Here is a 12576-nt window from a genome sequence, read left to right on the forward strand (position 1 = left end):
TTTCCAGTATCCAGTCCAGTCTTGTCCTATGTTGCAGATTCCAGTATTCTGATTTAGCAATGCTGTGTCGAAATCAATGCGCAGCCAATCGAGCAGCAGCTGGAGGTGACAGATAGTTTAGGATTTGGGGCACGAACCTTCATTCTGAATGTTGTTCCCTTGCCACGAAAGTCAGAGTCGACTTTTAGCTGAATCCATCATGTAGGGGTAAAATGCATGTGATCGAACTATTGTTGGGTAAATATTCTTGGATGTGACTAGCGTAGGTCAGGGGGCACCAGGGAGATCGGAGGGGGGGCGGGGCGGGCTAGGGCCAAGCGCAGGGCTGACCTGGCAGGTCAGGCCTGGGGGAGTAGGGGAGACCAGGCGGAGGGGGGCGGGGAGGGGGAAGAGGGTTAGGGCCACGTTAGTTTAGTTTAGTTGAACACGTGTGGCATGGGCAAACAGAGCTGGCAGGGAAAGTGCCTTAGGGAAGGATCTTTGGCTTCAACATTTATTAACATGTTTATTCTTTCCCACTGTTCGTTTTCACTATGTTAAGGCTCTTTGCACAGGGCCATTTTTCGCTTTGTAACTGTTACAAATTTGTGTTAAATAAAAAACTTCAAAAAAAAAAAAAAAAAAAAAAAAAATTCTTGGATGAATGGATGGGCCATCCGGGAAAGATAGTAACGCAGTGGTAATATCACTGCATGAGTAATCCAGAGGTCCAGCCAATGGAAACATAGAAAATAGGAGCAGGAGGAGGCCATTCGGCCCTTCGAGCCTTGCTCCGCCATTCAATATGATCATGGCTGGTGCTCTATCTCAATGCTTTACCCCCGGTTCGTTCCCCCATAATCCTTGATGTCTTTGGAGTCTAGAAACCTCCTTCTTAAATATATTCAGTGATTCTGTCTCCGCAATCTTCTGCGGTCGAGAATTCCACAAATTCACCACCCTCTGGGTAAAGAAGCTTTTTCTCAACTCAATCCCTTTTTGAAAATGTTCAAAGTTACCAATTATGTTTTTCCAATTAAGGGGCAATTTAGCACGGCCAATCCGCCCAGCCTGCACATCTTTTGGGTTGTGGGGATGAGACCCACGCAGACACGGGGAGAATGTGCAAACTCCACACGGACAGCGACCTGGGACCGGGATCGAACCTGGGACCTCGGCACCTTGAGGAAGCAGTGCTAACCACTGTACCACCAGTTTTCTTCTTCATACAATCTTCAAATCTATTTAAAATACAAAGTCACTCTGCTCTTGTGGTTCGCGACTTATGGAAGTGTCTGTGGGCTCAAAGAGGCAGGAATTGAAGCATTTGCTATAAACTTATCAATGCGTTGCTAAGGAAATAAAACCTACACTCTGAGAACGTGACCTCATTGGCTTTTATTTTTGTCCCTCAGCTTTGCATCCCCAAGGTTAACGGTCCATTCAATGACTTAATCTTGACTCGGTGTGAATGGTTGCGGTGTCACTCGCAAGGAGTGGATCTCTCGTGGTGGGAGTTAATAATAATATAATAATCGCTTATTGTCACGAGTGGGCTTCAATTAAGTTACTGTGAAAAACCCATAGTCGCCACATTCCAGCGCCTGTTCAGGGAGGCCGGTAGGGGAATTGAACCTGCGCTGCTGGCATTGTTTTGCATTACAAGCCAGCGATTTAGCCCACTGTGCTACACCAGCCCCTCAGTTCAGTGCGTGGGCGGTGGTCTGACTTGAATTGCCATGGTTACGTGGGGTTACGGGACCACAGGGATAGGGCGGGGGATGGACCTGGGTAGGGTGCTCTTTCGCAGGGTCGGCGCCGGCCCGATGGGCCGAATGGCCTCTTTCTGCACTCCATTGACTTCCATGACCTCTGTAAATTCCCGAATGGACCTGCTCCATTTTGGTCTGTCACAACACAGAGACTGCCGTGAGGCGACGGGTATGTTTTACCACTTTGGGGATGGTTTGAGCACATCCAGAAAGGGTTTGCACTGTTCACCTGCGAATCTCCTGCTGTGATCAACAGGTACTTCAGGAGTCTGGTGTCAGGCATCCAGAACAAGATGTCCTGCCCGGCTGTACAAGTTTTGAGTGATTATCTCCTGGATGCTGATCAAATTGGCTTGGGGGCGGACGCTGATGTTGGGCTGTCTCCCCTGATTTGAGGATCTTAGGAAGGCACGGCTGGTGATACTTCTCCAGTGCTTTGAGGTGTCTGCTGCAGGCCAACCAAGTCTGGGTGGCTTATGGGAAATGTAGGGATCACTCTTGCCTGGTAAACCGTGACATTAGTCAGCGGTTCAGATCCTATTCTTCTTTTCTTCAGTCAGCCAGACTCCGAGCAGGTACCTTGGAGATGGTGAAGGATTTTGTTTTCTATGTCTGTCTTCGTCGAGAGGAAGCTCCAAAGGAATAGAAATAGACTCCATTTTCCAATATCTCGCCATTTGATGAAGGAAGGGAGGTGTGTGGTGTATTGGACGAGGACCCCAATTTTCCAGACATGTCCCATTTTCTCATGAGCTTTATCTATATTTGCTCATGGAATCCATGGAATCCCGATGATGCAGAGGAGGTCATTCGGCCCATCGAGGCTGCGCCGACCCTCTGAAAGAACACCCTGCCTAAGCCCACTCCTCCACCCTACCCCCAATTAACCTGCACATCTTCCACACTAAGGGGCAATTTTGGCACGACCAAACCACCTAATCTGCATAGCTTTTAGACGGTGGGAGGAAACCGGTACATAGACATACATAGAACATACAGTGCAGAAGTTTGGCGCATCGAGTCTGCACCGACCCACTTAAGCCCTCACTTCCACCCTATCTCCGTCACCCAATAACCCCTCCTCACCTTCTTGGTCACTAAGGGCAATTTAGCATGGTCAATCCACCTAACCTGCACGTCTTTGGACTGTGGGAGGAAACCGGAGTAAACCCACGCAGACATGGGAAGAACGTGCAGACTTTGCAGACAGTGACCCAACGGCAATCGAACCTGGGACCCTGGCACTGTGAAGCCACAGCGCTATCCACTTGTGCAACCGTGCTGCCCCGGGTAAACCCGGAGGAAATCCACATGGGTCGACCATGCAAACTCCACATGGTCAGCTGCCAAGGCTGGAACTGGATCTGAGTCTTTGAGTCCATTTACACCTCCTGGTTCTCTGGAGCCATAGAAAAGCACAGCACCAGAGGCCATTTGGTCCGTTGTGTGTACGGACTGGCCCTTTGAAGGAGTCACCTATTAATCCCACTCGCCAGTTGTAGTACATTTTTTCATGGGGCGTGGACGTCGCTGGCAAGGCCAACATATGTTGCCCATCCTTAATTGCCCTTGATCTGAGTGGTTTGTTCAGTCATTTCATGGGGCATTTGAGAGTTAACCACATTGCTGTGGGTCTGGAGTCACATATAGGCCAGACTGGGCAAGGAGGGCGGATTCTCCTCCACAACGGGACATGCGTGAGCCAGATGGGTTGTTATGACAATGGCCAATGGCTTTGTGGTCAACATGGGTCGATTAGCTCAGTTTGCTCATGATGCCAACAGCATGGGTTCAATTCCCGTACTGGCTGAAAAATTGATATAATTTTTAATTTTTTTTTCCAATTAAGGACAATTAATTATAATAATCTTTATGAAAATGGAAATCACTTATTGTCACAAGCAGGCTTCAATGAAGTTACTGTGAAAAGCCCCTAGTCGCCACATTCTGCCGCCTGTCCGGGAATCGAACCGTGCTGCTGGCCTGCTTTCAAAGCCAGCAATAGCCCAGTGAGCTAAACCCAGTGTGCTCACAAGTAGGTGTACATTAACACTGCAATGAAGTTACTGTGAAAATCCCCTAGTCACCACATTCCGGCGCCTGTTCGGGTACACTGACGGAGAATTCAGAATGTCCAATTCACCTAACAGCACGTCTTTCGGGACTTGTGGGAGGAAACAGGAGCACCCGGAGGAAACCCACGCAGAGGCGGGGAGTACGTGCAGACTTAATTTAGCGTGGCCAATCTACCTACCCTGCACACATACCTGTCGAAATGAAATGAAAAAAACCAAATTAAATGAAATTGCTTATTGTCACAAGTAGGCTTCAAATGAAGTCACTGTGAAAAGCCCCTAGTTGCCACATTCCGGCGCCTGTTCGGGGAGGCTGGTACAGGAATTGAACCCACGCTGCTGGCCAGCCTTGGTCTGCTTTAAAAGCCAGCTATTTAGCCCTGTGCTAAACCAGCCTCATGGGAGTCTCTGTGTTGCAACAGATCAAAATGGATCAGGTCCATTCGGGAAGTTACAGAGGTCATAGAAATCAAGAGAGTGCAGAGGGAGGCCATTCGGCCCACTGAGGCTGCTCCGGTTTAGCACAGTGGGCTAAATAGCTGACTTGTAATGCAGAACAATGCCAGCAGCGTGGGTTCAATTCCCGTACCGGCCTCCCCGAACAGGCGCCGGAATGTGGCGACTAGGGGCTTTTCACAGTAACTTCATTGAAGCCTACTTGTGATAATAAGTGAATATTATTATTATCTTTGGGGGGAGCCCCACAAACACAAAGGGTGAATGTGCAAACTCCACACGACAGTGACCCAGGAGGGCCGGGATCGAACCCGGGTCCTTGGCGCCATGATGCGCCACCATACCACCCCTGCCCCGCCTTCTCAACCATGCCCCTCGCCTGAGGTGTGGTGACCCTCAGGGTATATTACCACCAAACATTTCCCCCTCAAAAGGAAGGCGGAGAGCAGCGTATAGTCCGTGGGGACTATGGCGACTTCATACACTGAAACTAGTTATATATTCCATATTTATCGATCAAAATTAAATTCCACCTGGGATTTGAATGCTCGCACAGCATTACCCTGGGCCTCTGGATTAGTAGTCAGTGACATTACCGTAGACATCTTGGTCTTGGGGCAGCACAGTAGCATAGTGGTTAGCACTGTGGTTTCACAGCGCCAGGGCCCCAGGTTCGATTCCCGGCTGGGTCACTGTCTGCGCGGAGTCTGCACATTCTCCCCCGTGTCTGCGTGGGTTTCCACCGGGTGCTCCGGTTTCTTCCCACAGCCCAAAGACGTGCAGGTTAGGTGGATTGGCCGTGTTAAATTGCCCTTAGTGACCAAAAAGGTTAGGAGAGGTTATTGGGTTACGAGGATAGGGTGGAAGTGAGGGCTTAAGTGGGCCAGTGCAGACTTGATGGACCGAATGGCCTCCTTCTGCACTGTGTCCTATGGTCATGGGTTGCCATGACTGATGGCCAAGGATTTCTCCAATTACAATTATGCCATTGTCCCCTCTTCCAAATATTTTGACAGCTAGGTACATAAATAGGTAGAGGGAGAGAGAGAGAAAGGATTTGATTTCACCACTTGCAGTTGAGATGGGCATTGATAGGGAAATTACAACTCAGTGGGAGGGGCGTTCCAAGATTGACAGCTTGTTTCCCCGCCCTTGGGGAGGAGCACTGTCCAATCACATCTAGAGGGAGGCGGGGCCAAGTGCTCCCATGATTGACAGGAGAGACAGGCCAACTTGCTGGTCATGATTGGCACCAGAGGAACCCAATCAACAGACAAGTGGCTGCAGGCTAGCCTATGGGGAAGGATGGAGGGTGGGAGCCATGAATCATGCTTAGTTTAAGCAGCAGCGCAGAAGTTTGGGTGGTGGCTGCTCTCCCGAGCTCAGAAGTTTGAGAGAGTGCTTGGTGTGGTGCACCTCTTTACTTGTGTTTGTTCTCCCTCAGGTTCAACTTCATTCTTTTCTTCCCCCATTGACATTCTCTCTTTTTTGCTGATTGAACCTCCTGGGAGATTGTGAACCTTCAGTTAATCCAGTTTGGAAGATGCAGGCCATCAAATGTGTGGTAGTGGGGGATGGGTGAGTAAAGAACTGCAACTTTCTCTAAACTTTTTATTCCCCCCTCTGAACTTTTTTACAGTTTGTGAAGTGTACAATAATCCCCCCCCCCCCCCTGTGCTTTTGAATATTTTCAGAGATACTGAAAGAGTTGAGTCAAGTAAGAGGAAGTTCCTCTTTCATTTCCCCCTTTTCTTAGTTCTTTTGTGTGTGTGTGTGTGTGTGTGTGTGTGTGGATATTTTTAAGTACTTCTTCAGAACAGTTAGACTTTAGACAATTTTGCCTTTTTAATATAAAGACTTGGCTTTTAAAAAAACAATTACCTCTTTCTGCTCCTCCGGTGTCTAATAATCCACATCTGTGTTTTTAGAATCCACATCTGTCCCTCTGTAGTTTATGACTCATGTGTTTTTAATGAATTTTGAAATGGCAAATAAAACCAGACTTTGAAGACCTGAATTTTTTTTTAAACAAAAGAACAGGGGTATGAAAGTGTGGCTACGAGGAGAGATTGGATCAGTTGGGGTTATTATCCTTGGAACCAGAAAGGCTGGGGGGTGACTTAATTGAGGTGTACAGGATTATGAGGGGAAGCGATAGAGAGGACAGGAAGAAATTGCTTCCTTTGGTAGAGAATTCTAGAACTGGGTTGGGGGTTGGTGGTGGTGGTGGTGGGTTGGGGGTTGGTGGGGGTGGGTGGGGGGGAGTTGGGGGGCAAGGATTCAAGATAAGTGGCAGAGGGGACACGAGGAAGAATGTTTTTTTTACGCAGAGGGTAGTGGAAGTCTGGAATTTGCTTCCTGAATTGGGGATGGAAGCAGAGAGACCCTAAACTCTTTTTTTTTTTAAAAAAAGGTACCTTAAGTGCTCGAAGGTACAACTTTATAGACTGGAGCAGGACGGTGGGATTAGAAAGGGCACTTGGGTATCCTGGGGCTGGCGTGGACAAGATAGGCCAAATGGCCTTTTCAGTGATTCTAAAAGGAGGTTTTGAAGGCTGATTGCACCACAGGTTTCTGTTTAAACTTCCTGCATCTGGTTTGGAAACCCACGTTGATTTAATTTAATCTTGCCTGACGTGTTTTAAAATTTACGTGTTTAAAAATTTTTTTTTTTAATTCCCCGCCCCCCCCCCCCAAAACATACACTTGTTTGTGTGTGGGGTGGGGGGAGGCGTATGGCTATCAGGTTTGGGGTTTTGGCCTATTGATGTACCTGGAGATTGTGATGTTACCACCCTTGCGGCTTGCTCATTTCATGTCCTGAAACCAATCTGGTGTTCGCCATGTGTCTTTTTTTTTTTGTTATTTGTTTAAAAGGGGCGAAACAAAATTGTTTAGCCCGAGGTTGCGGCTGAGGGAAGGTGTGGCAGTTAGTTTTTTTTTTCTGGCAGAGTCGTAGCTGCGGGAATCCTTTTTCAACGTCTATTTGGATGGGATCTTGAAAGTCGGCCGAGCTAGAAATTAAAATCGCAGCCTTGAGGCGCGGGGGAGGGAGAAATAATTCCCCTGAGCTAAATTGTGATTAAACCGAATCAGGTGGATGTTAAGTAACCAGTGGCACTGATACAAAGGGGAGCTTGCCTCCAGCTCACATTATTTATTTTGTTAACCAAAATGAATCTGCAAATATTTAGTCATTATCACATTGTTGTTTGTGCCGCTCACTGTGCTTGACTGATGTATTCCTTGCATCACAAGTGTGCCTGTATTTCAAAGCGGTACGTAATTGGCTTTGAGCCACTTTATGACATCCCTGAGGTTGTGACTGGCGCTATATTAACGCACGTTCATTGTTAAGTTGAGGGTGTGTCGGTGCTTCACACCTTTTTTTTTTTGTAACTTGTCTCTTTCCGGATGCCAGCTCTCCAAACCGTCCTCCGCAACTAAAACCAGCCCCGAGCCTATTGGGACGGTTTATTGAGCAGCGTTTGTGATCCTCTGTTTGGGAGCACAGTGCTAACGCTGCTGCCTCACCTCCCGGGTTCAATTCCGGCCTTTGGTGACTGTCTGTGCGGAGTCTGAACTTTCTTCCCGTGTCTGCGTGGGTTTCCTTCGAGGGCTCCAGTTTCCCTCCACAGGTCCAAAGAAGTGGTTAGGTGGATTGGCCGTGCTAAATTGCCCCTTGATGTCCAAAAAGGAGAGGTGGGGTTATGGGGATAGGGTGGAAGTGTGCGCTCAAGTGGAGTACTCTTTCCAAAGGTGCGGTGCAGACTCGATGGGCCGAATGGCCTCCCTTCTGCGCTGTAAATTCTTAATTCTATACGAGTCCTTTTTTGTGAAACCTAGCTGGGCCCTGGTGTCCTTGAGACTCGATAGCGCCACAAGGCAGGGCCCTGCTGAATCTGGAAGTTGCATCATTTTGATGTCTCAGTTTGGTCGACAACTCTGGGTCTGAATTTCCTGCAGAAGCAGGAATGGACTTGTCAGCTCCTCGAGCAAGCTCACCATTCGGTTCGATCTAATTGTAGCAAAGGTTGACAACCAATGATAAAGGTTGACAACGAACGATAAAAGTTATCACTGTGCAAACCTTATCGCTTTATCAGTGCGTACATTAGCTGATCTGTTTCCTGTATTACAAAAGTGACTGTGCCTCACACCGACTGTGAAGCACGTTCGGGCATCCCATGGTCTAGTTTAAATCCAAGTCTTTCTCCATTAGGATAGAGAAGGAGGGGGGACACACAAATATTAGAATCTTTATTGTCACAAGTAGGCTTACATTAACGCTGCAATGTAGAATCTTTATTGTCACAAGTAGGCTTACATTAACGCTGCAATGAAGTTACCGTGAAACGCCCCTGTTCGGGTACACAGAGGGAGAATTCGGAATATCCACATTACCTAACAGCACATCTTTAGGGACTTGCTGGAGGAAACCCACGTAGACACATGGAGAACGTGCAGACTCAGCACAGACAGTGAGTGACCCAGGCCGGGTATCGAACCTGGGATCCTGGTGCTGTGAAGCCCTAGTGCTAACCACTGTACCTTCTGGCAGCTCCTGGTCTCCTGAGGGACATGTTACCCTATCTTCTCCCAAAGTCCGTGCCAATCGTAGGTTTGATATTGTCCTTGAACAGAAGATGGAGGATGATGCCCAGGAGTTAGAATAGTTAGTATGGGAAGTGACACCTCCCCACCCCCCCACCCCCCTTCCTCAATTAGCTGAGCCTTGTCAAGAACCCACCCTTTAGTGACTGATCTTGTCACTTTCCTCCAAGTGGTTGTTCAATAACACAAATAACAGGGGGGGGGGGGGGGGGGGGGGGGAATAATTGCATGAAACTTTCACAAAACTGATGCAGGCTTTAAGATTCTTAAAATATCTTCTTGTTGCAAAGGCTACAGACTTTGCCGCGGCACATTGGGAGGTATCATAGAACATAGAACGATACAGCGCAGTACAGGCCCTTCGGCCCTCGATGTTGCACCGACATGGAAAAAAAAACTAAAGGCCATCTAACCTACACTATGCCCTTATCATCCATATGCTTATCCAATAAACTTTAAATGCCCTCAATGTTGGCGAGTTCACTACTGTTGCAGGTAGGGCATTCCCGGCCTCAACCACTCTTTGCGTAAAAAACCCACCTCTGACCTCTGTCCTATATCTATTACCCCTCAATTTAAGGCTATGTCCCCTTGTGCTAGCCACCTCCATCCGCGGGAGAAGCTCTCGCTGTCCACCCTATCTAACCCTCTGATCATTTTGTATGCCTCTATTAAGTCACCCTCTTAACCACCTTCTCTCTAACGAAACAACCTCAAGTCCAGCAGCCTTTCCTTCCTCATAAGAGTTTCCCTCCAGTATCCTGAACACCTTTCATGGAAATGGATCCAATGAAAAAGATCGCTCGGAGGAGGGGTGTCCAAAAGCAATGATGGAGAGACATGGGAGCAGAAGTAGGCAATTCAGCCCCTCGAGTCTGCTCCGCCATTTCAATCAAATCATCGCTGATCTCTTCCTGGTCTCAAATCCACCTGTTTAAACCCATTTAATCCCTTTAACCCACTTTTGTAAAAATCCGAAATATATCCATCTCCTTCTGAAATCATTTTGTGTGGGGCTTGCCCAGAGAATTGAACTGAGCACCAGGCAGTACAAGAGGCTGCAATAGGAGATTGGAGCGGATGTAGGGATAGAGAGGTTACAGAGAAAGGGGGAGCTAAGGCCTTGAAGGGATTTCAACAAACACGTTTACATTGAGGCATTTTGGGAATGCCTGTAAGTGAGAAGGAGAGTGATGAGTGTGCAGGGACTTCTATGACAACCGAGATATTAGATGAGTTGGCCTTGGCAGGATGAGGATAGCAGACTGGTAAGAAGGGATTAATCAACATGAGAAGTGATGAGTATGTACAAGAGCTTCTGGTGATGATGTGGAGAGGGGAGAGTGGTCTTAATGGTAAGAGAGAACATGGGCCAAACAGAATTATCAAGGTTATGCACAGTCTGTACACAGTAAGTGTTGACTGAAGGAGGATGGAGTCAGTGTGGATGTAATGGTGTTCAAAGAGTGGACTGAGCGTGATGTTTTCAACATCCCAGTGTTTCGCCATGAGAAATTGAGATGAGCCCAACAAGGGAGCCAAGAGAGGTAGTGGCGGGATAGAACAGAGTGCTGCCAGCAATGACATGGCAGCCTGCTCCGTGCCTGTAGTTGGCAGTGCCAAGCGTGGCATGTAGGTGAGAAGGTAGAGGATGGCTTTGGAGACTGCAGAGGTCATGAATGTCCTCTGGAAAAATCCCCACCACAGAGTGGCAAGTTCAGCCCCCCCCCCACCCTCGCTACTGCACAATCGGCAAAAACCAGCTGCAATAAACCAACATCCTGTGAGCTCTTGCATCATGGTCCAACATCTTGTGAGGACTTGCAACATTTACATTGTCGTTTAAAAACACATCGGAGAAACAATTAAAATGCAGTATTCCAATAGAACGTTGTTGCTGGGGAACCGTTTGGATATTGGGTGACAAATGCACCATTTTCAATCTCCTGGCGGAATAGATAGAGAAATTATTTATGTTGGTTTAGGAGCCTAGAATCAGGAGGCAGTTGTTTTGAAAATTAGAGCTGGGACTTTTTTTTAACGAATGAAATTAGAAAACGCTCACGCAAAGGCCGGACGTTTGAAACTCACTTCTGCAAATGGCGATCGAAATGGTGGATTAATTGTCGATATTTAAGTCTTGAGGTTGATGCCTTTTTCGTTAACAAAACTCTCGCGGTACTTGGTGTTGGGTCATGGATCTGTCATGACCTCCTTGAATGGCGGAACAGGCGCAAGGGGCTGAATGGTAGTCTCCTGTCCCTGCATCGCTGAGCAGCAGTGTTGTTTCTTAATCCCATCTGTTCGATCCCCTCTCTTCTCGTGTCCAAGTTGGACATTTCGGTTGAGGACTCTGTAGTAACTCTCTGTGATCCAAGGGGAAAGGAATTGTGTTTGAAACTGTAGCAATTTTCTTATTTGCGGTGTATGGGAGCCCTCCTTCACATGGGACCTTGGTGAGAAATCTCAGCCAATGCATGCTTGGGAGCATGGTGAGTATAATGGAAAATACGCCATTATGCACTGCATGTGAATCCAGTCTGATGTCTCGGGTGTAGGTATAAGACATGGGAGCAGAACTGGGACATTCAGCTCATCGAGTCTGCTGTGCTATTCAATCATGGCTGATATTTTTCTCATCCCCATAACCCCTGATCCCCTTATTGATCAAGAACCTATCTATCTCTTGCCTTTTAAAAAAAAAAAAAAAATCAATTTAGAGTACCCAATTCATTTTTTCCAATTAAGGGGCAATTTAGCACGGCCAATCTACCTAGTCTGCACATTTATGGGCTTGTGGGGGCAAAACCCACGCAAACACGGGGAGAATGTGCAAACTCCACACGGACAGTGACCCAGAGTCGGGATCGAACCTGAGACCTCGGCGCCGTGAGGCAACAGGGCTAACCCACTGCGCCACTGTGCTGCCGTCTATCTCTGTCTTAAAGACATTCAGTGATTTGGCCTCCACAGCCTTCTGCGGCAAAGAGTTCCACAGATTCACCACCCTCTGGCTGAAGAAATTCCTCCTCATCTCTATTTTAAAGGATCGTCCTTTAGTCTGAATTCTGACCTCTGGTTCTAGTATTTCCTACAAGTGGAAACATCCTCTCCGCGTCCACTCTATCCAGGCCTCGCAGTATCCTGTAAGTTTTAATAAGATCCCCCCCCGCTCATCCTTCTAAATTCCAACGAGTACCGACCCAGAGTCCTCAACCGTTCCTCATACGACAAGCTTTATGTTGCACCCAGGCAACAGTTAGCAATGTGCCCCTTGATTAGTTCAATGGAGGATCTTTCATCATGCTCCACACTACTCCCTAGGCTTTAGCATCTATGGTGCAAATTGGTCGCTGATGTCACGCACTGATGACTTGTTTTGTTAAAATGAGCTTCCTCCCCCATCTTCCAGTGCTAACTGGATTCTGGCCACAGCTCCATACGCCCATATCTTGTTCAACTGGTCGTTATTCATCTGAGTCTTGATGGTAACAGTTGGCTGGCACCAACTCTCTTTGACCATAAGATGCTCCTCTACTTATGTTGAGGTAGTTGCATGCATTCTGGCCCCTGTCACTGGTGTCCCTAAGACGACAATCTCTTGTGGCTTGAATCATAGAATCATAGAATTTACAGTGCAGAAGGAGGCCATTCAGCCCATCGAGTCTGCACCGGCTCCT

The 12576-nt window shown here is 47.7% G+C and overlaps 1 protein-coding gene across 1 annotated transcript in view; it reads left to right on the plus strand.

Moving 5' to 3' along the window:
- Positions 1 to 5618: 5618 nt before the first annotated feature.
- The window catches only part of LOC119956345 (ras-related C3 botulinum toxin substrate 1-like), a 65872-nt gene continuing 58914 nt past the window's right edge, over positions 5619 to 12576 (plus strand). Inside the window, exon 1 of the mRNA XM_038783496.1 lies at positions 5619 to 5860. Coding sequence (XP_038639424.1) covers positions 5826 to 5860 — 35 coding nt within the window. The 5' untranslated portion in view covers positions 5619 to 5825. The remainder of the gene's footprint in view (positions 5861 to 12576) is intronic.

This window comes from Scyliorhinus canicula, chromosome 23 (genome assembly GCF_902713615.1).
Source record: "Scyliorhinus canicula chromosome 23, sScyCan1.1, whole genome shotgun sequence".
Taxonomy (NCBI): domain Eukaryota; kingdom Metazoa; phylum Chordata; class Chondrichthyes; order Carcharhiniformes; family Scyliorhinidae; genus Scyliorhinus; species Scyliorhinus canicula.